We start from the raw sequence: 23120 nt of genomic DNA on the forward strand, positions 1-23120 counted from the left end.
CCATCAACTCAGTTCTCATCCATCAACCTCAGCTGGGCCTTCTACCTCAGGGCTGGTCAGTTCCTCTCCTGCTCAAACGTCTTCCATGGCTCCCTACTGCCCTTGATAATGACTAAATCCTTTAGCCTGGTATTCAAAACCTTTTATGAAGTCAGCCCACCCAGCAGCCTCCCTGCCCCATCTTTCTCTTTCTCCCTCTTACCTCAGTCCCTCATTGACACCCGAAGATCAAGCCATCCTGGATGCCTTGCAGTCCCTTAGCACTTGGGGGTTCCTGGAGACACATGAGTTGCTGCTTTGGCTGGGCAGGTCTCCCATGCCCAACCCAGGCCACATGATGAAACTCATTCACTTTCCCCTGCCCCTTGTTTCAGCTCCCCAGTTGCCTGGGGCTCCCCATCAAATCTTCCATCAGGACCAGGTGCAGGGTGGGCACCAAATTCATTCATAACTCATTCATTCATTCAACAGTCATTTCCTGAGCACCTATTATGTACCAGCCCCTGCTGTATGAAATGAGAATACTGCAGTGAACAAGACAGACATGGCCCCTGGTTTTAAGGAGCTGACATTGTAAGGCAGGAGAAATGCCCATTTAACAATCAAACCAATAAATATTATAATCAAATATTTATAAGTGTTATTGAGAGAATAAAGCAGGGTAAGGGGAGAGAGTGATGGAAAGGGGTCTATTTTAGGTATGTTATTAAAGCAAGTATCTCTGAGGAAGCAACATTTTTTAATTTTTTTAAAAAAGATTTTTATTTATTTGACAGAGAGAGACAGTGAGAGAGGGAACACAAGCAAGGGGAGTGGGAGAGGGAGAAGCAGACTTCCCACTGTGCAGGGAGACTGATGTGGGGCTCGATCCCAGGACCCTGGGATCATGACCTGAGCCGAAGGCAGACGCTCAACGACTGAGCCACCCAGGCTCCCAGCAACATTTTTAAAAAGATTTTATTTATTCATTTATTTGAGAGAAAGAGAAAGAGAGCACAAGAAGGAGGAACAGCAGAGGGAGAGGGAGAAGCAGGCTCCCGGCTGAGCAGAGAGCCTGATGCGGGGCTTGATCCCAGGACTCTGGGATCATGACCTGAGCCGAAGGCAGATGCTTAACCAGCTGAGCTACCCAGGCGCCCCTGAGGAAACAATATTTAAACATTTAAACTCTGGACTATTATTCAGCCATGAGAAAGAAGAAAGTCCAAATAAGGGAAGGGTTCAATCCATTCAGATATCTGGAAGAAGGGTGTACTTGGTAGAGGGAACAGTGAGTGCAAAGGCCCTGCGGTAGGAATCAACTTGGGTGTTGGGAGGACACAGAAGAGGCCAGTGTAATTGAAATGGTGTAGGAGGGAGAGGGAGGAGGCAGGTCCCTTCAATGTTGGGGCTGGTTGTGCAGGGCCCTTGATGAATGTTGGAGCAGGGACAAATGTATGGACTTTGGGTATGATACTCCATGCTCTTTATCTGGAGTTAAGGCCAGTGGCCTGTGCCTGCTTGGAAACAACCTCCTGAGGACAGTAGAGAACTCAGAGTCTCAGGACTCACAACCATGAGTGCTCATATATTCTGAAAATCCCGTCAGGTTGTCCAGCAATTCTTTCTTGCCCACATCCCCATCGGCCGGCCACTGCATGAAGAATGTCTTCTTGCCCAGGACATAGATGTAACTGTGGGTGAGAGATGGCAAGGAGGGTGAGGAGAGCCCCATGCCCTGGAGGCATGGAGCCCTCCCTGCTGTGCTTCTCTTCCCTGATAGGCAGCCTCCCAGGGCCAAGGCCTGTCATGCCCACTCCACCAGGCCATCTTGGGGCCCCCAGCCTGTAGCCCACATGGCTGGGGATTTAAAAAAAGTCTCCTCTTCCTCTGATTCTTTACCTCCCTCTATTGGAAAACTGAATCTTTGTCTTTGTCTACATCTACAGCATCTACATGCAAATAGAGTCCCCCCTCTGCACGCCCCCCCTGTTGGAATTGTGCAGTGCATGGTCAGTACCTCCCTTCAGGGCAGCCCTGAAACCTAGGGTTTCTGGTGCTGATAGGGACTGGGCTGGGGTAGGGAAGGGGGCCCACGCCTGAGTCCTGGGACAGCAGGACCCCCCACGCACTCAGATTTGACTTTCCACAGGTCTGATGTGTGGCCCATGATGAGGTATGTCTCCTGTTCTTGTAGCCCCAGGGAGTCGTGGCAGGTGGCGTGAGAGACGAATTTCTTCATGGTGAAGGACACGGCAGAGTCTGTGCCTGGAGGGGAGGAGATCCAGTGTGTGAGCATACACAGACCTGGCCCATCGGGATCCCCAGGGTAGAACCTCACACTGCCTCTTCTGCCCCCTCGGACATACCCCTCTTGATGATGTCCTCGAGTTTCATGTCGTAATAGATGTAGGGATTGGAGGTGGAGGACTTCACAGACTTCAGCCTGACCTTGTACACTGGGAAAGCAGGGGCAGGAGGGTGTCCTGTTGGCATCTGGCCTGCAGGTGGACCTCCTCCTGCCTCCCGCCACTTCCCGCACTCACCAAAGTCCACGCCTGTCTCACAGGCTACTGCCTGGAGCTCCTCCTGCCTCAGTCGGGTGCTGTCCTTCCTCGGAGATGGGCACTGTTCTGCGGGGTCAGGAGGGCATCTGCTCTGGCTGTGCTGAGGGAGGGGGCTTCCTCCCATCTGACCCCCATCTGGCCCCAGGCCAGACACCTCTAGGTCTCTGGGTCAGGGTTCTGTCTCTTTTCCTCTATGTCTCTTTTCGATCTCCTCCCATCTGAGTCTCTTTACGTCTCCCTCCATTTCTGGCTGTGCCTGGCTGTGTGTGCCAGTCTGTCTCTGGGTCTCCTTTTCTCTGTCTCTCTTTGTCTCTGTTTTCCAGTCTCAATATCTCTCTCTGTCTAAACTCCGTCCAGACGACAGCCAGGAGGTGATAAATGGCTCCTGGATCCCCAGCCTGGCAGCCCCCGCCTCGGTGTCCCCAGGACCTCACCCTCCGCACATCTGCAGACATCTTTGTGACAGATCTTCCGCAGGGAAGAATGCTCTGTGGGCAGGTTGTAGAAGGAGCTGCACCTCCGGGCTGAGAGAGGGGCGTGTGCCTGGGGTCGGCTTGGGCCAGCGTTCCTGGGGACCCCTGGCTCCGCCCCCGAAACCCCCCCAACCCCTCACCCCACCTGGCCCTGCCCAGTCACTCCCTCCGCAGGCCCCTCCCCCTTGAAGACTCTGCTCTTCTTGCCCAGCGGGGCCGAGCCCAGTCACTTCTCCATCCCATCCCCTTCCAGACTCCCACAGCTTTGACCAGCCAGGAAGGCCACGCCCCTTATCACCACACCCCTGTCGGTCCCTTTCAGCAACCTTCTCCGCACCCTCCCCCCAATGCCCAGGCCCCTCTCAGCCACGCCTCAATACCCCTTCCCGGCCCCACCGCTCATCCCTCCCTCCTGGCCCAGTCCTTCGCAGTCCCCTCCGGGGATACCCCTCCACCCCCCAACCCCTACCCGTGCTTACAAGGCTCATAGTTGTCATATATGGTGACCTGGGCAGCCTGCAGGAACTCCACCTGCAGCGTCCTGTGGACCCGGAAGCCCAGCACTGTGTCTTCCTTGTGGGAGAGCTGGGGGGTGGGGGGAGGGAATCCTGTCTGAGCTGACCAGGCCACTGACCATGGGGCACTGACCACAGGGCCTTGACCAAAGCACTGACAACGTGGCCTTGCAGCCTGGGGAGCTGACCTCAGGCACTATGATTCTCTGGCAACACTGCCCAAGGCGCTGACCATGGATTATGTGCTCACCAGGCTGCCCATAGGCCTCTGGAGGGGGCCACCCAGGCTTCCTTACCTTCTCCAGGTAGAGGACAACAGTGTTGTCACTGGAATTCATCTTGGTCTCATACTGGAAGGCATACATCTCCACATCACTCGTAAGCTGGGGCAGAGGGTGAGGATTGCAGGTTGGCAGAGACCCCCTGAGGTCCCAGCTTTAGGAACTCTAGTCAGTGTAAAGTAACTCTCAAGCTCCCAGCCCTTGTCCCATCAACAACAGTGTCGGGGAAACTGACGCACAATCAGGGCAAGGATTTGTCTAAGGTCATGGAGGGAGGCAATCAGAGGTGATCATGGCTATAGACCACGGGGCATTAACCTGGGGGCCTTGATCCCCGTGTTCACACGAGGAGTGTGGGATGTTGCTAGGGCATCCCCACCCTGCTCAGGAGTAGGCAGGTGGGACCTCCATTACCTGTTTGAGGTCATTCTGGTTGGGGTAGAAGCCGATGAGCAGGGAGACCTCTATGACGCTCATTGTGGTCTCTCGATTTCCCTGGAACCTGGGGATTTCACAGCTCCAGTATCTCTTCCCACTCTCTTCCTGCCTCTCCCCAGTGCTCCTACTGCCATCATCGTTCTCATGCCTGGATGAATGCAGTCAGCAGCCTCCTCCTGGATCTCCCCATTACTCCTCTGCCCTCAGCAAGCTTACAGATTTAGCAAGCGGGAGTCTGATGGGTTGCTTCCTTGCTTAACAACATTTACCAGACGCCTTGTTTCACCCTTCTGCTTCGCCTCCTCTCAACCCAGCCTTCATGTGATTACTTCTCAGTGTCTCTCTCCTGCACTGGACCTTGGCACATGCTGTGGCTCTCTGCCTGGAGTCCTCACTCCTTTTTCTATCCTGAAACATCCTTGCATCTTTGCAATTTCCACTGATCCATCACTCCCTCTGGGAAGCCTTCTCCAGCCTATGCACCAAATCATTCTCTAATTTGCTCTCCTGTAGCTCCTTGGATCTCTCCTTTGCCATATTTAGTCACAGTTGTCATTTTACATTGATTCTGGATGACTTTTGTTATTGTCTATCTCCCCTGAGATACGCTGTGAGCTCCACCAGGCAGAGAGGAGCTGCCTTGCTCACACTGTACCCTCAGTTCCTAGAACAGAGCCTGGCATTCAGCAGATGCTCAACACATATTTTTATCTGGGGCAGACCTGGGTGAGGGCATCTGGGAGACAGGGCAGAACTGGGTGGGGGCTGGGATGTCTCGAGAAGATGAGGATGGAGAGAGCTGTGGGCTTGAAACCAGTTCTGGGCATCTGGGACATAGAGCATGTTTGCCGTGATGGAGCCCACCTTCCCAGGACATGGCAGGTTGAAGGACAGGATTGGGGAGCAGGATGGTAGACAAGCATGGGCAGGCAGGGTGGGAGGCAGGCAGGGGAATGGGCAGGGGAGGGCAGGATGGGTAGTAGGATGAGGGAAGCATGGAGAAGGAAGTGTGGCTGGTTCCCACCCTCCATTCAATACGTAAGGAGTCTGGATACCAGGAAGTGAGGACTTCCTCCTGCTCAGCCCAAGATCCTGGTGCCCTAACCTTGTCTCCATCTGGAGCTGGAAGGTCTCTTCCCCCTTTTTATTATCTGCAGAGAGAAGGCAGGAGTTTAGAGGCTGGGTAACACAGCTTCATGGGTTCAAATCCTGGCTCTGTTGTGTGACTCTGGGCAAGTTGCTTAAACTCTCTGTGCTTTAGTTACCTAATCTGTAAATGGGGAGCATAATATTCTCAACCCAGCAGTGTTGTAGGATTAAATGAGTTAATACAAGTAAAGCACTTAACACAGTGCCTTATTGGTGCTTTATAACCATCAGTTACTGTTACTACCATTACTATTACTACTACTACTTCTGTTATTATTATTATTAAGAAATGCAACCTGAGCCAAAGCCTTGGTCACTTTTAGTCCCTTAAAATCCTGGGGCTGTTGAGGGTTATTCTTCTCATCCCTATGGTGAGCTCCCAATGGCAGAGTCCTGTCTCTTCCTCCTTGGTGCCCCGGACTAGGAACTCTAGAATCCCATTTTGATCATCTCCACAACCCCGTACCCCAGTTCAGCACCCATCATCTCCTGCAAGACCAGTGCAGTCACCTCCTCCCTGGTCTCCCAGCTTCTGCCCTTGCCCTCTACAGTCTGTGCCAGAAGGAGCCTGTGCAGACCTGTGCTATGTCATATCCCTCTTCTGCTCAGAACCCTCTATAGCTCCCACTTCACTGAGCAAAAACCAAAGTTCTCACCGTGGCCCATGAGTCCCTACACCATCTGCCCCCATCACCTCTCCAACTCTTTTTCCTAAAACTCTACCCCTTGCTCTTCTGTGGCCACAATGGCTTCTTCAAACCAGGTGAGCTTATTCTTGCCTCCAGGCCTTTGCACCTGTTGTTCTGCCTGCCTGGAATGCTATTCCCTCAGATCCTTCCTGGCTCATTCTCTCACTTATTTCATGTCTGAGCTCAAATGCCATCTCCTCAGAGTGCTTCCCCTGGACCTCCTCCAAGTGTGTATCACCTTTTCCTGCTTTATTTTGTGTGGTAGTTATCATCACCTGTTAGTGTGTTATATATTTATTTTTTTATAATGCAGATTGTTATAAATAAATAGCAGTAAGAGTATAATTTATTTATTGTTGTATTATTGTTTGTCTCCCCCTACTAGAATGTGGGCTCCAGGAGAAGGGGTATTTTTTCTTGTTCATGCCTGTGTTCCCAGAGTCCAGAAACAAGGCATGACACATAGTAAATGCTCAATAAATATTTGTTGAAGAGTTGAATAAGGCAATACATGTGCTTACTGAATGAAAGCTAAAATAAAATAATAAAAAAGAAGGTCTGGGAATCCCTGGGTCTAGGCTCACCTTCCAAGGTACTATGGAGAGTCACATTCAGGTGGTACAGGTTGCAGGTGCCCTCCCCAGACTCTGGGGACCTGTGGTCCATGGTCAGGATCTGCCAGGGCAGGGAAGGTGTCAGAGATCATTCCCACCCACTCCCTTCCTCCTCACTCCAGTCCTCGCCTATCCAGGTTCCACCCCTGTGGATAATTCACAGCAAAGTCTGTACCCCCCAAATTTCTGGGTGCAGTGACCAGAACACTCTTTAGAGTCTAGACCACCTCTGTGTAGTAGGACTTTCTGCAGTAATTGAAATAGTCTCTACCTGTCCATATGGTAGCCACTAGCCACATGTAGCCATTGAGCACTTTAAATGTGGCTAGCGCAACCGAGGAACTGAATTTTTAATTTTACTTAATTTAAATTTAATCGAGGCTCATGGAGGAGTATGACATGCCCAAAGTCACACAACAAAGGCAGAGATTCAACTGTGACTCCATTGCCAGAAATATGAAAACAGGCTGTTCAAATTTAGTGAACAAGAGGTCTGTCCTCCTGGGCCACAGGGCATGGCGCCAGAAGATATAATGGAGCCCCTAGATGTTGGGGGAAAGGGTGGAGTCATCTTCCGGGCATTGGAAGGCATGCTGGAGGGAGAATCTTCCTTTGGGGAGGTGAAGAAAGAGACACCCCTTCAAGGACTCAGCATGATAGGTCCAAAAACCTCTGGCCTCTACCTCTCCTGACTCTTGACTCATAATAAGTGAAGACTTTCTGAGTCTTTATTTCCCCACCTGTTAAATGGAGTCTATATTTTTACCAACTTTCTAGGGGCAGGTTTCGAGGTGTCCTTAACTTGGTTCTTAGCAAATAGTAGTGCCCTAAATGGTAGCTAGAAATATTGCTGATTTCAATCTTGTCTTGCAATAGACTGTCTCTATTCCCACCAGCAAGGGGAGGGGGCGGTGGTGGTGCTGGGCTTCAGTTAAGGACCTCATGGTGGGACACCAGACCTACCGAGATTGTTCCTCTCCCACTGCCACTGGCTTTGATCTCTAGGTCATCCTGGGCAGAGAACTGAAAGGAAGCAAGAAGAGGATTTGAGCGCACAGGAAGCAGCAAAACATGGCTCAAATGCAACGGGGTTGGGAAGGAAAGCAAGTATGGGCAGTGAGGCCTCAGTAATTTCCCTAACTTGAGGTCTAGTGACTCACTGCCCCCTCTCCCCACATAGATGGTTTTACTTTTTTATTTTTGATAGAGCGTTTGTGGTATCTACACTGTCACAGATCAACTGCAACTGCCAACTCAGGCTCTGTCCTAATGTACATCTGTTCAATCTGTTCAAGTGTCTACAGAGTTCCTTGTGCATGGAGCCACCACAAGATTCTTCTCCCTGGCATCTCCGCATCTACTCTTGTTTCCATCATACATTCTTCCTTATCAGCCAGAGAAAAATTTTACAAATTCATATCCATTCTCATCACCCCTGCTTAAACCCCATTGCTATTCTTGGGATACTTCTGCCTCAGGGCCTTTGCTCCTGCTGTTTCCTCTGCTTAGATATCCACAAAGCTCGCTCCTTCCTTTCCCTAAGGTCTTTGCTCAAATGTTACCATCTTGGTGAGAACTTCCCTGCCCCTCCTATCTAAAATTGCAACTCCTTGATGTGCTCATCCCCCCCTTTCTGCTTAAGTTTTAGCTATAGCACTTGCCACCATGTAACACACAACATATGCTACTTACTCACATCTCTTTATTGTCTGTCTCAACCATTGAAATATAAAATTCTACAGGGAAAGGGATTTTTTAATGTCTTATTTATGGCTGTATTCCCATCACCTAGAATAGTGCCTGGCATACAATGAGTGCTCAATAAAGTTGGGTCAAAGGATTGAAGGTAAATATCACTTCCTCCATGGAGTAAGGTCATGGAGATTATCTTCTTCCTCACATCCAGGATATTTTCCCCTTTACACACATTTCTTTTCCCTATGTCCAGAAAGCTTAAAATACTTTTTGTCTTAGTTTCTTTCTACACTGTAAGTTTCATGTGAGCAGAGGCCACAGATCTTTCATAATGCATCCCCATTGCACAGGAGAATGACTGGCACACAATAGGTGCTCAAGATATGGTGGAATAAATGAGTCAATACACTGACAGTATAGACACTGGTTGTGAGATAATCTTGGAGAGGGAGATTGGCAGGGACATGACTCTTGGCCTCATCCCCAATGCCACCTCTGTATGGCCTTCCTGTCTGCCCCTCAGTGCCCTACCTTTGCTGTCCGCTGCTGGTAGGCATTGTTCTGATCAACGATCCACTCCAAGTCCAAGGCTTTCTTGGGGACGCTTATCTGGATCCGGAGATCCTGGACCCCATCGAAAGGGACAGCTTCGCGGAAGTGGGTGAGGGCCTCAAGGGCCACCACAGTAGTCTACGTGTTGGGATGGGGCCGCGGATCAGCACCACTGACAGCGCCCCGGGAACCCGCAGCGTGGCAAATCAGCACCACGGGTAGCTCCTTCCGGTGGGCTGGCCTTGTCAGCACCTCGGCTAGCGCCCCTCCCCCCAACCCCCTCTTTCCGAGGCTCGGGTCACCTGGGTGGACTTGAAGCCTCCGCCTAGCTCCCGTTTCTCCAGTAGCCACTTGGCAATGGCGTGCGTCTCATTGTGCCGACCCAACACCACCTTCTGCATCAGCGCATAGGCCGTGGCCTCAATGGTGTACAGGGAGTTCTTGTCCAGGTGGCTCTTGGACCAGTGGGTTTTATCTAGGAGATGGATGACCACTTTGTCACCCAAAACTGGGCCCATCTACCAAAACCTGTCCTCGCCTTCTGTCATCTGGCCCAAATTTCTCATCCACTATTTTATTGAGCACTTACTTTATATGAAACTCTTTGAGGAGGCATATGGACATTTTATTTTCGGAACAGATATCTCCTAGATGTCTAGGAGACAGGGACTCTAACTATTTAGAGATGGGGAAATTAAGGTTCAGAGAAGCTCCTCCAAGTCCCACCAGTTCCACCGAAAGTGAGTTTTCCTAACTCCATTCCTCTTGACTTGGAGGAGGATGGGATAAGGATCATTGGGCAGGCCAAGGGAGTCAGGCCCCCTCGGTTAACCACATTTTATGACGTTTTTTCCATCTTTGACCACCATGTCAAGCACTTTCCCAATTCAGGGCATTTGCACATGCCATTCTCTTAGCTTGGAATGTCCTTGGCCTTTCACACAGGTGGGCCTTCTTATCTTTTATTCCAGCTGAGGCATTCCTTTTTCACAGAGGCCTCCCCAGTTCTCCAATCCATACTCCTCTTTGCGCATCATCTCTCCCACCCATCTTGTATGTTATCATCTCAGTGCTTGTCTCAATCTGTAGTTGATCTGTTTGTTTTTTGCCTGCTTCCCCCAGGGATGGTGGGACCTTTGAGAGCAAGGACCATATCAGTGTTGTTGACCTTGGTTTTTCAGAGTCTGAGCTCAAGAGTTGGCACACCACAGATGCTCAATAACCGCTAAGGTGATGAGTCACACATTGCTGAATTTGAAATCATACAATCCCCCTCCCCGTGCCCCCCATGACTGTGGTTAACACATAGTTAACACAAAAAAGTGGCCCACACTCACCATGGCTGGCAAAGCTGTCCAGGCGGTCATTGGCTCAGGGGCTATTGGTGAGGGCCAGAGCATAGGAAACTATGGCTATGGCAAAAGTTGTATTAATTTTGGGAAGGCGTTCCTCCAGAAAGCTACGGGCTCGCTCCATGCTGGCAGGCAAATTCTAGAAAGTCAGAGAGAGCAAAGTAGAGCGGGGCAATTAGAGGAAAGGGGTCTAGGAGTTAGAAGAGAGGGATGCATGGGGAGGGACATGAAGATGGGGGAACTTCTTGTGGGCAGAGGATCTAGAGGGCTCTGTAGAGCCTGCCCTCCTCTTGGGGTCTTACCGGTATCTCCTGGATGCACAAGTCCCTCCCCTTATCCAGGGCAATCAGGACAAGAGCTGTGAGGGATATGTCTGCTTCAGAGCCTCGGTAGCCACCCTGTGGATGCAGGATCACACCCATGATCCCCCTAGTGTCTTGGAGAGACTTTCCCCAACCTCTCCTGTGTGACCTTGAAAAGCTCCCAGGTGCTCAGCTCTGGGCTGGAGGATGCTGAAAGCAGGATGGGGAGAGAGAGGAGGAGGAGGAACCACCTCAAGGTTTGCCTGTGTGGGGTCTGCATTACCAACCTAAGCCAACAGCCATGGAGGGTGATGTGTTATCCTCCACACTATCTCAAAGCATTCTTTTAGCAGCTCCATTTTCCTGATGAGGCAAGTCGTGGCCAGAGAAGTGGTCTCCTCATTGCTGGTAAATGACTGATTTAGGGTTCAAGTTCCTCTTTAGTCTTCTAATTCCACCTTCAGCCTCTGTACTGGGTTGAATAGTGTTCCCCCCTCAAAAAAAATTCATGTCCACTCAGAACCTCAGAATTGATCTTACTTGGAAATAGGGTCTTTGCAGATGTAATTAGTTAAATTAATAGGAGGTCATACTGATTAGAGTGGACCCTATCCAGTGACTAGTGTCCTAAAAGAAGGCCATATGAAGACCCACAGAAGGAAGGAGGGCAAATGAGGATGGGGACAGGGGTTGGAGTTGTGCAGCTACAAGTCAAGGAATGCCAAGGACTGCCCAGAGGCCATCGAGCTAGAAGAGACAAGGAAGGATTCCCCCGTAGGGCCTTCAGAAGGAGCATGGCCCTGCTGACACCTTGATCTGGGACTACTAGCTTCCAGAACTGTGATAAAATAAATACATTTCTGTTGTTCTGAGTCATCCAGTTTGTGGTACTTTTTACAAGAGCCCCAAGGAATTAATTCCTGCCCCACCATCTCTTCTTCCCATGGTGGCCAATGAAGCTTGTGAACTCTTGAATCAGGTTGTATCCCTCCTCAGTTCAAAACCCTCCATGGCTCCCATCTCACTCAGAGGAAAAGCTCAAGTCCTCCTTGCAGCCCCAAAGGCCCTGCACCATCTGTCCCACCCCCTCCCTCAGCTCTCCTCCTCCCCCTCTCCTCCAGGGTTGTTCACTCTGTCCCAGCCTCCTCACTGTTCCTCAAACATACTGGGCACTTCCAGGCTCAGGGCCTTTGCACATGTTGTTTCCTCTGCTTGGAACACTCTTTCCTTGATTATCCACATGACTTGCTCCCTCACCTCCTCAGGTCTGTACAAACATCATCTCTTCATGAAGCCTTCCAAAATGACACCCCATCACCTTGATTCCCCTTTCCCTGCATCTTTCCCCATGTCACTTCTGCCATGCACGCCACATCACTTAGGTCTCTCTCATGCTCATTGCCTGTCCTTCCTCCACGAGAGAGCCCACCCCATGAGAGAAGAGATTTTTGTCTATTTTGTTTGCCCAGGGTCCTCAGTGCTTAAAGCAGTGCCTGGCACATTGTAGATGCCTGGTAAGTGTTTGTTGGTAGAAAGAAACTCCTTTCTGTGAGTCTGTGAAACCTGTTTGTAACCCCTCTCTGTACAACCTTCCTGTACAGCATCTGGCTCCTGCTCACACAGGCCTCCCAACTCCCTAACTGCTTCCTTTATCTGGGGTTGCAATCTGTCTTTTCTGGGTTCATGCATTCACCCAGAGTTTTATTCAGCAAATATTTGCCAACTATGATGAATCAGACCTGCTTCCCTGCGCTGGAAGGACTCACAGTGCAGGGAAAGCAAACCTTGAACAGACTATTTCAAGTCCTCATTGAGGCCACCAAGGCTCTGCAGGTTTCAGGGCCTGGCATCTCTCCTACCCTCTCAGGCCTCAGGACGAACTACCCCTTTCCCATCTTTGGGCTCTGGTTTCTTCCTTTTCCTCAAACACGCCAGAGCCTCAGGGCCTTTGCATGTGCTGCTCCCTTTGCCTGGAGCTCTCTTTCCCATTCTTCCCCCACCAACTCTATTCCTTCTTGAGGTTGCTACTTTGCTGTCCCTTCCTTTTGCAGGTTCCCTGACCAGGCATGACCCCTATTAAATACTCTCTCCTGGTATTTCTTTCCCATGGAACTTAGCACAGTTGTGATTTAAACAATCACTAGTTATAACTATTTGGCTAACTTCCATCTTCCTCCCACACCCCAGCTTGTGAGTACTACAAGGCAGGGGTAAATGTGTAATGTGTAAATGTCTTGTTTACTGCTATGTCTCCCCTCTGTCTAGTACAAGGCCTGGTACACACCAGTTGCTGGATAGATATCTATTGAATGACTGAATGACATCCCTACTGTCATGGGTGCAATAATAGAGATACAGGGCTGGTATTCAGGGGAGGCCCCTGGAGGAGGTGGGTTTGAGCTAAATCTAAAGAGAAAACACAATTTGGCCAGCCAAGGAAAAGAAAAAGCGATGGGGCCATGGCTATTCCATGCGGAGAGAGCAGCATAAGCAAAGACAGAGTGAATTGGAGGGATCTGTGATCAGGGAGTAGTGAGGGGTAAGGCTTGTGGGGGAGTTACAGAAGAGAGGGATATAATAGAGAGATACCGTCATAGACAACTGTGAGCCATAGAAGGTGTTTGAACATGGGAGAGACATCCCAGACTGTTTGAAAGCTATTTCTGGAGGCTGATGTGGAGGAATATCTGGTAGGGATGGCTGTGTTGGCTGGGAGGTTGAGAAGACTCAGCCCAGAGGAAAGAGAGCCAGGACTGGAGCCACTCAAAGTGAAGTGGGCACATCACGGGGTCCCAGATGTGCCCAGCCTCTCTGACATTGTAACAGAGTCCAGGGAGGTCCAGAGCAGAGGGATGTGATGCTGGGTGCCGGGCCCTGGCTTTTTCCTGTTCTCATTTTACCTGCAAACAGGTCAAGGGCCTGAGATTCACCCTATCAGTGCACAGAGCCCTGGATTTGAACAGCCCAGGGGGGGGGAGGGCAGTGGGCACTTGCATGGATGCCATGATCACTGGGCCATTCTCCAAGAAGTGCCCATCCTCTGCCTGCCTCTTGGTGATGATCCAGTTGGCAGGGGCACAGAGAGAGTGCAGATCAAACATGCCGGTTGTCATGATAGAGTAGGCCAGGGCAAAGACCCGGAACACGTAGCTCGTGTTCCAAGGCTCTGCAGGGTCTTTTCCCTGCAGAGCCTTGGTGGCCTCAATGAGGACTTGAAATAATCTGTTCAAGGTTTGCTTTCCCTGCACTGAGCTTGTCAGGGGAGATGGGGTGGGTGATGACTGGGAATAGCAGCCAAGGGGATTCGAGGACAGGGGCTTCTACACTAGGGGGAGTCTACACCTGCTGCTCCAGACTGACCCTTCATTTGCTGCTCTCCAGATCTGGCGGCATGGACACTAACCCGTCTCTCCGACATTCAGACACGTGCTCTCAACAATAACCCCTAGGTAACCCCCAGACACTATCACCCCCAAAGTTACCCCCAAACTCTAAACTCCCAGGTAACCCTCAGGTAAAACCCAAGTAGCAATACTTCTGGCCCAAAGGCTGCCTGCCCCAAGCCCCTGCTGCTCGGGTGCTCCTAGGATCATTAAGCGCCAGGCTGGCCCTTGGGCTTCATTCAGGGTGGTTGTGGCAGGACTGCCAACATCCTCGTCCTTACCAGGTGCTTCCCGGGTGTCCGTTGCTGATGTGGTAGGTGCTGTGTGCACTCCGGTGGGTCAGCATGTGGGTGTAACCTGGGGAAATGGGTGGAGGAGAACTTTCAGGGAGATTTGGCATTTGGGTGTGGCTATGAAGGGGAGTCAGGTATCAGGCATAATCTGGGGGGTAAGATGTGGGTGTGACTTGGGGGTGCATCCTATCTAGGTCTAACTATAGGAGGGGACTTGTCTAGGTGTATCAGGAGGTGGCTGCAGGGCCCAGGTGTGACTGTGGTAGCCAGTGTCCAGTGTCATCTGGGAGTAACCTGGGAAAGGGTGTGACTGGGAATTTCTGCTCAGAGGGATTGTGGAAGGTGGAACCCAGGAAAGGGGTACTCTGGGGGCCACTACCTGGGAGTTTCCCTGACAGTTATTTCTTGGCTATAAATTAGGGGTGTCACTGTGTCTGTGCAGTTTAGGGGAGGCTACTCCTGGGTGTAATCTCGGAGGCGTACCTCTCAGGTGTATTCTGAGTGTTGCTACTTAAGTATTACCTGAAGGTTGCTTGGGAGCTTACTGTTTGGGAGTAACTTTGGGGGTGATAGTGTCGAGGTGTTACCTGAGGGTTATTGTTGAGAGCACCTGGATGGAGACCTGGTGTCTGAGTGTAACCGGGAAGGGGGGTCAGTGCCCAGATTAACTTGAGGGTCTCTGTCTGGGTATAACCAGGAGTGTGCATCTCTGGTTGTTACCTGGGAGGTGTGGATATAACCTGGAAAGGGGTAATGGGGAGGCCACCACCTGGGATTATTCTGGAGTTTTCTGCTTGGGGGTTCTCTAGGGGTATAACCCAAGGCATGTCACTGACTGGGTGTAACCTAGAACAGTGTCTGAATATAACAGAACCTGGGGGCTGCTGCTTTGGAGGTAAACCAGGGTGTCTGTTGTCAGACTGTAGTCTGGGAGAGGGGTCCAGATGAAGGAGCACCTGGGGGACTTGGTACCAGGTTGTAACCTGGGAGATGAGTCAGGGTATGAATGTTGTTGTTGGGCAGAGTCCCGTAGGGGCCACACCCAACCCTGGGGGTACCCCAGCCACCCTTCCAGAGAGTCCCAGACACCCTCATTGAGGTCCCAGGAGGGAACCCCTCTCACCTCTGACAATGTTCTGTATCACCTGCTCCCTGAGTTCCACTCCAACCTTGCCCCACTGGCCAGCAGCATCCAAATAGTGGGTCAGGATGATCACAGGTGCCAATTTGCTCAGCGTCTGCTCAGGGCAACCAGTCGGGACCCTCAGCAGTTGCCATTTTTCTCCAGGTGTCAGGGTGCCCAGGATTGTCTCGCCAAGGATGTCACCTATCAGATGAGCAGAATCATCTCAGGAATGGCCTAATCCGCCATGGCTCCAATCACCCCACATGGGCACCCCAGCTCCTCCCGCCCCTGTGCCCAGGCATGTGTGGGAGAAGCCAGCTCCCCAGTCTCCCAATCCCTCCCCCCAGGAGTCATCTCTGTTCTAAGCACCTTGGACACTGACAAACACTTCTGCCTCTGTATTGGGCACCATGTCCAAAAAGTTCTGTCTTGGCACCACTTCCATCTGGGTTTGACCTAGGTTGAGCAGGCACAGCCTTCTGTGACAAGCAGATTCTGGGGCTGGGGAGGTCAGGGTATGCAGAGCCGGGAGGAGCTCAGACTGCCCACCTGGCTGGACCCCCTCATTTCAGCTCCTCCCTCCATCCTGACGCGGCCCTAGGATCCCATATGCTCCCCGCAGACCCCACAAACCTTGGGGGTTCAGGAGGATGCTATGGGATTTTTGCTGTATCTGCCCTCCTGCCTGTGAGATGTAATGATGAAGCAAGTTAAAAACAACAGCAATAATAGTAATAATGACAATCACAATGACAGTAGGAGGAGGCATTGGTTAGCTATAAAGAACACAGACTCTGGATCCCAAATATCTGGGTTCAAATCCCAATCCTTCTATGTTCTAGCTGTGTGACCTTGGGCAAATTACTTAACCTCTCTGTGCCTCAGTTTTCTCATCCATAAAAGGCTCCTACTTCCTATGGTTGTTCTGATGGCTCAACGAATTACTATTCTTGAAGTGTTTATATCATAAGTGCTAAACATGTGTTTGTTAAGTAAATAAATTAAGCAAATAAGAGAAGTGAATAAAGTATTATTAATGGGTTGTGCACAACCAATATGAGATATAATTTTCACAGCTCTCTGATTATTATTCACAGCTCTGGATGTGATGATGGTCACACCTTGCAAATAAGGAAACAAAGGCTCAGAAAAGTTAGGTAAATTGTCCAAGGTCACACAGCAGAGACAAGGCTTGAACCCACCCTGACAACAAAGTCCCATAGTGGGAGCTCTGTGATTGAACTTTCAAATCCATTCTCTTGCACCTCACTCCCATCTGAGAGGCCTGATGTTGTTGATCCCGGGCATACCCGTCCGTCCTGTGATCACACCCTGGGAGCCCCGGGGAAGCCCCACTAACTGCACCAGTAACAAAAGGTGGGGGTACCCATTACCTTGACCAGAAGTGTCTTCCTTATATGGTCCTCAACCTCAGTTGTCCTAATCCTGACCTCCACATCCACTTTGCCTATCTCAAGTGGGAGAAGCACAAAGGGCACCATCTTGGAGGAGGTGGGGGTATGACCACCACCCGGCGGGATGGGGCTTCTGGCTTTGACGCACTGCACAGAGCCTCCTTGTGGGGGAACTCCACACGGACCTGGGGCAAGGTGGGCAGTTGGGTGGTCTAGGACCCTAGTCACAATTCCCTCCCTCTCCCCACCCTGGAAATCCCAAGTAGGTGACAGCACAGCATAGTGGTTGAGAGCTAAGACCTTGCCTGACACTTGTGTTGTGTGACCTCAGGAAAGCCCCTTCACCTCTTTGTGCCTCAATTTCCTCACTTCTACACCAAAAGCAATAATAGCAGCCATCTGCTGGGATTATTGTACATTTTATTTATTTTATTTTATTTTTTTAAAGATTTTATTTATTTATTTGACAGAGAGAAACACAGCGAGAGAGGGAACACAAGCAGGGGGAGTAGGAGAGGGAGAAGCAGGCTCTCCGCTGAGCAGGGAGCCTGATACGGGGCTCGATCCCAGGACCCTGGGATCATGACCTGAGCCGAAGGCAGACACTTAACGACTGAGCCACCCAGGTGCCCCTTATTGTACGTTTTAAATGAGAAAATACCCCAGAAGCTTTTTAAAAGAGCAACCACTTCGCTGGCCCCTTTGAATAATGGACACACTCCAACCCCTTTATAAAACACACTGATGGATGGTTTGAGAGGAGGGGAGGGCTCAGGCTTCACCTTGACCTGCTCCATCCTGAAATTGTACAGCACGGCTTGGATCTGGACCTGCTCATTCCTGACCACGGAGGAGGGCAACTTGAGATCCACAAAGAGTGATTTCATAACTGTCAACTCAAAGGGGTCTGAGACGGAGAGACCTAGAGCCAGGGGAGTATGTTGGCATTAAGCAGAGGCCAGCTGTCCCGGGGCTGGGCGGGACCACCATTCTCCCATCTCCTCAGCCCTGGGCTTGTGGGGTCACCTTGTCCAGGCTTGAGGCTGACAGCCACCAACTGCCACGTGGTGATGGAATCTGGCACAGTCACAAGAGTGCTGTAGTGGGAGATGCCTCTGGCAGGGAAGGGGGGGCATTAGTGAGTTTGTGCTCAGAGCCTCTGCACTGGGGGTCACTGCCCAGGGGTCAGTGGGTCACTAGAGGGCCGTCCTTTTGGGGGAACCACTGGGATTTGTATCCCCCTCCAGGCGGTTATACTGACTATACCAAGAGCTCAGTGTCACCATGGGAACACTGGCTATGATTGACATCCACTGATGTCTCGAAGGGCCAGGGACCAGATGCTGCTGTGGGGGCTGTGGTCCTACCCTGATGTACTTTCCGGCAGTTTAAACTTCATCTAGAGCCAGCTCTCAGGGAACAAGTCTCGGATAGGCTGGTCCTCCAGGAAGAGGTCATCTAAGTCCTCACCTTCATCCGCTTCAGGGAGGGGATGGGGGGCAGTGTCTCCTTTGCCTCTCTCCCATGGTCCTCCCACTCCATCCCCTTCTGGCCCTTATCTCCCCTTGACTTGTCCCATGACACTTCACGCCCCTCAGGCAAGCCCCAACGCCCCCCACGCCCCCCACGCCCCCGCCTCCTGCCATGGCCTCCTCACATGTTCCCAAAAGCAGCTGCTCCTCCCGGGCCTCCTGAGTCAGGGCCTCAGACAGATGGCAACAGCTCAGGAAAGCAGCAACACAGGTTGGCCCATGGCGGACATGCCGGGTCCTCTCTTCCCACGACAGCCCCACCGGGCTCTCCCGGAGCCCAGCCTCAGAGCACTTTCGCTCCAGCTCTGTCTTGAATTTGTTCACTGTGGGCCAGAGTTAGAGGGACTGAGGAGGGGCTGAGCGGGACCAGAGGAAGCTGGGACCCATCTACCTCAATGCCACATACACCTGGTCTCTATGTATCCATAACTCTGGCAGATGCTGGTCCTAGCACTTTGCCTGTATCTTCCTCCTGAAGCCTCACATTGAACCCATGTGGTGGGTTCTGATGAGGAAGCTAAACAACAGAGAGTTTAATTCACTGGCCCATGGTCACACAGCTCCCAAGTGGCAGGGCTGGCACTAGAATCCATGCTGTTGCCTCTCTTTTTCCCCCTCCTCCTCCCCACCCTTCTTGGCAGGGATTGCCATGTTTTTATATTAGAGATACCATTTCAACTTTTTTTTAAAAGATTTTATTTATTTGAGAGAGAGAGAGAGCGAGCACAAGCAGGGGGAGGGGCAGAGAGAGAGGGAGAAGCAGGCTCCCCACTGAGCAGGGAGCCCGACATGGGACTCGATCCCAGGACTCTAGGATCATGACCTGAGCCAAAGGCAGACACTTAACTGATGGAGCCACCCAGGCGCCCCATCATTTCAACTTCTGATTTTCATCATGTGTTTTGAAAAAATCAAAACATAAAACTTGTTGTAAAGCATGATGTCAAGCTGAATGCTTCTAAGTTAGCAAACTGAAGGAATACACTTAAAGATAAAAATAGAGCAATTCAGGGGCACCTGGGTGGCTGAGTTCATTAAGCGTCCGACTCCTGGCTTCAGCTCAGGTCATGATCTCAGGGTCGTGAGATTGAGCCCTGCGTCGGGCTCCCCGCACTCAGCATGGAGTCTGCTTGAGATTCTCTTCCTCTCCCTCTCCCTCTGCTCCTCCTCCTGCTCACACTCTCTCTCTCTTTAAAATAAATAAATAGGGGCACCTGGGTGGCTCAGTTGGTTAAGCGACTGCCTTCGGCTCAGGTCATGATCCTGAAGTCCCGGGATCGAGTCCCACATTGGGCTCCCTGCTCAGCAGGGAGTCTACTTCTCCCTCTGGCCCACCCCCCTCTCATGCTCTCTCTCTATCTCATTCTCTCTCTCAAATAAATAAATAAAATCTTTTAAAAAATTAAAAATAAATAAATAAATAACTTAAAATATATAGCAATTTAAAAATCTTATTGTTTACCACTAACATAATTATAGTTAAATGATACAACTTATCGTTACCATAAACAAAACAACGGCTTATATTATAAACTTTTCCCAGGGGGTTAGCATAATTCTCTTTAATACCAAAATTAGAGTTAAGGTTTTATCTCAATTTCTATTAGGTTTCACTTACTTTCTCTTTATTTAGATCCACAAAGTCATTAGCACTGCTCAAAGAGACTGAAAAATCTAAGATTCACAGAACCCATGCTTCCAACACCACTCAGTGCTGCCTCCCATCTTCCCTGAACTCCAGGCTCACATCTTATTCTGGTCCACACCCTGGCCTTGGGGATGGCAGGTTTGCTATTATCCACTGGTACCCAGCACCCATCTCTCCTTTTGTCTACGTTCACTCTTGTATCACAAAGCCTAGACATCTAGAAGCTGCATTTCCCAGACTCTCTTCTGCTAGGGTTCTAGATGGGATAAGATTCTGCCACAGAGACACGCTTGTGTAAGATTTGAAGGGTGGAAGAAGTGGAGGCCATTTTCCCTGTGGCAGTGGTAACTGACAGGTGAACCCCAGTCACAGGTGAACTCCGTGTGTTTTTGTAATGGGCACTATTTCTGCACTTTGTTATCTACCCACCAGCATCGCAAGAGATATTGGCAGAAGTTTCCCGAGATTTCACACATTGCAAAACTGCAATGAGGTGATCTTGAGTCCCAGCAAGCAGCCTTTTGATGTCCACTCCTACAGACCGTCTAATGATTTTGAAAGCACCAGACTCCCATCACCAAATCCCTCCCTTTCTGCTTGAAGCACCTAGAGTGGTTTCAGTTTTCTCTTCTAAGCTCTGATGAATACAGTAGTTTAGGGAGCCAGGAGGGACATGTCCAGCTTTAGCTCTGACCTGCATTCCTCTTGGTCTCCAGCCATTTCAGGGAGTGGCGGTGACGGCTGGCAGGGGGGCTCTGAGGGCACTGCCAGTCTGAGGGTCAGAGAGAAGAATGAGAGGACCACCGTCAAGATCATTATCAACATCCTTGATATCTATTAGGTGCTTGCAGAATGCCCAGTGCTTTCTAAGCATCATTGCATTTAATCCCATAGCCTCCTCATAGTCATGATTCACCACTTAAAATCTGTGCAATCTTCAGGAAGTCACTTAAACTCTCTGGGCATTAATTTCTCCAGCTATGTAAATTGGTACAATCAAAGTTCTATCAATGAGATCATGCATATAAAAGTACTTAGCACAGTGTCCAGCTTGTAGTAAATAGAAACTATTATTGATATCATTATTTATAGTTGAAAGAAGACACTCTTAGTTGTCCCTAGTATCCACTTTCCCCCTTCAACCGGGGCAACTAAACCTCCCTCTTTTGCATATCACTCAGAATGAAGACTACATTTCCCAACCTCCCTTGCAACTAGGTAGGGCTACATGACTGAGTTCCGGCAAATGAGATCTGAGGAAGTGTCTCCCCTTCCTACTTCCCTTCATACTCTTGCCTGGCATGAGGTCCTGATGAGATGCCGTCTTGGAATATAGCAGAACAACAAGCTAGAAGGAGGTTGAGTCCCAGAATGACATCAGAACTGTTACTGAGTGAGAAATAAACTTCTACCTTGTTTAAGCTACTGTTTGTATCTCTGACACCCATGACCAAACCTATATCTTAACTAAGAGGTAGTGAGTCACTTCTATTATTATCCCCATTTTATGGACAAAGAAATGGAGCCTCAGAGAGGAAATGTAACTGACTCATGGTAAGTAGGAGGGTCCTAGATTTTAGCCTGTCTGACACCAAACCTCATGTTCTTAACCACTAGACAACACTGCCCACCCACCCTGCCCCCAGCACGTCCCTTCCTGTACCTGAGCTTGCTGGGGTGTGCATCCCTGTGCTCATCTTCAGGTCCAATCCAGCATCCTTGAATACAGCAAGTCCGTCTTTCCCACTGCCCACTGTGCAGCCAATGTCATATTCTTCCACCACATCCCAGACCTGGGGGTTAAGATAGGAACCTGGCTTTGGAGCTTGTATGACCTTTTCAGGAAAGGAGCAATGGTGCACTGAAATAGCTGGCTCAAATAATAATTCTCACACCACCTCCCATTTATTGAGCTCTTATCACCTTCCAATCTCTAGCTGTGTGCTAGCTCCTTGAATCCTTGCAACCATCAAAGTTGCCCATTTACAGCTGAAGAAGCTAAAGCCCCAGTTATTAGAACCTCCAGGCAACCTCCTGGCCCATAGCCCACATATTCTCACCTTCTTCTGTGTGAGCTTGTGCTTGCTGTTCAAGACATAGACAGCCTTGTCCACGGCCACCAACCCCACTGTGGCCTCTTTATCACCTGTCACCTTCACTTCCACGTGGCTGTTAGGCTTCAAAGTCTGGAAGCGTCTTTCTTTCTCCAAACCAACCTTCAGCTGAGCCAGGAAAAACAGAGATGTCAGGAAAAGGGGCTCATATGCTACCAAGAGACTTACCCGAGTCTACTTTCAAGTTTATGCTCCTTATGGCCCTGATGGAGCATCCGGGAACTTTACCATGCCAATCCCAACTCCACACATTTGCCTGCATATTCGCCATGCTCTAGGGTGAGCTTTTAAGGGCACATCTCCTCTTCTCCCCTGCCCCCAGACTTGGAGCCCTTCAACTTGGACAGACTTTCTGCCCATCCAAGCTTTATGATGGTAATGTGCAACTTCAAGGAATTTGGCTCACTGTCCCCATGCATCTGTCATTCACATCAACCCATACGGAGTCGGCCACCAGTTTAGGATCCTGACCTGTTCCCCTAGGCAGTAAATAAAAGGCCAGGATGCGGAAGGAGGGCAGCATCTCTGAAGTCACATCAATAGTGGTTACCGTGAGGTCACTTTTTGATTGATGTTTGGCATGCACAATCCGGTCCTTACTCAGGACCTTGGAGACAAGGGAGGACAAGAATAAGAAGGGTAAGGTCAACCTTTTCCTGAAGCCATCTCAGTTCACAAGGGAGACCCACAGTTCCTTTGCTTCAGCCCCTTAGTCTGAGGCCACCCCAAATGGTTCCCACCTTCACACCACTGTTCAGTTTCTCCAAACCAGCTAGCCAGGGATGTTCCAGGGAAATAATTCCTTGGCTTAGGTTTTAGTCCTAGCCACTCACCAGGATGGTGAAGTGAGTGATCTGTTTCTTGGTTTCAGAATTCTGATGTTCTGTGACAAGGCTCAGGTAGACGCTGCTGCCAACCTCTGCGACTGTCTTCACCTCAATGTGCAAGATGTTCCCCGACCCACCCTGAGTCGAGTAAGGCCAAGCCATCATACTGGCTGAAG

General features: G+C 50.3%; 2 protein-coding genes across 2 annotated transcripts; both read right to left on the reverse strand.

Moving 5' to 3' along the window:
- Nucleotides 1–1540: 1540 nt before the first annotated feature.
- On the reverse strand, nucleotides 1541–18680 carry LOC110594030 (complement C3-like). Its single transcript, XM_021705483.1, has 21 exons — nucleotides 18481–18680; nucleotides 17850–17938; nucleotides 17606–17745; nucleotides 16803–17008; nucleotides 16042–16093; nucleotides 15778–15864; nucleotides 15406–15609; nucleotides 14271–14346; nucleotides 13597–13770; nucleotides 10290–10443; nucleotides 7669–7728; nucleotides 6676–6766; nucleotides 5359–5404; nucleotides 4230–4317; nucleotides 3831–3917; nucleotides 3499–3604; nucleotides 2906–3070; nucleotides 2526–2612; nucleotides 2349–2438; nucleotides 2112–2247; nucleotides 1541–1673 (listed from the first exon to the last, which is right to left on the reverse strand). The coding sequence occupies exons 10-21, from the start codon at nucleotides 10350–10352 to the stop codon at nucleotides 1541–1543; spliced, it is 1152 nt and encodes a 383-aa protein (XP_021561158.1). The 5' UTR covers nucleotides 10353–10443; nucleotides 13597–13770; nucleotides 14271–14346; nucleotides 15406–15609; nucleotides 15778–15864; nucleotides 16042–16093; nucleotides 16803–17008; nucleotides 17606–17745; nucleotides 17850–17938; nucleotides 18481–18680.
- A 1918-nt stretch (nucleotides 18681–20598) lies between these two features.
- LOC110593983 (complement C3-like) lies at nucleotides 20599–23115 on the reverse strand. Its single transcript, XM_021705443.1, has 5 exons — nucleotides 22951–23115; nucleotides 22524–22724; nucleotides 22064–22225; nucleotides 21667–21796; nucleotides 20599–20775 (listed from the first exon to the last, which is right to left on the reverse strand). Exons 1-5 carry the CDS (start codon nucleotides 23107–23109, stop codon nucleotides 20687–20689), a joined length of 741 nt encoding a protein of 246 aa, XP_021561118.1. The 5' UTR covers nucleotides 23110–23115; the 3' UTR covers nucleotides 20599–20686.
- Nucleotides 23116–23120: the final 5 nt, after the last annotated feature.

Source organism: Neomonachus schauinslandi, chromosome 1 (genome assembly GCF_002201575.2).
Source record: "Neomonachus schauinslandi chromosome 1, ASM220157v2, whole genome shotgun sequence".
NCBI classification, from domain to species: domain Eukaryota; kingdom Metazoa; phylum Chordata; class Mammalia; order Carnivora; family Phocidae; genus Neomonachus; species Neomonachus schauinslandi.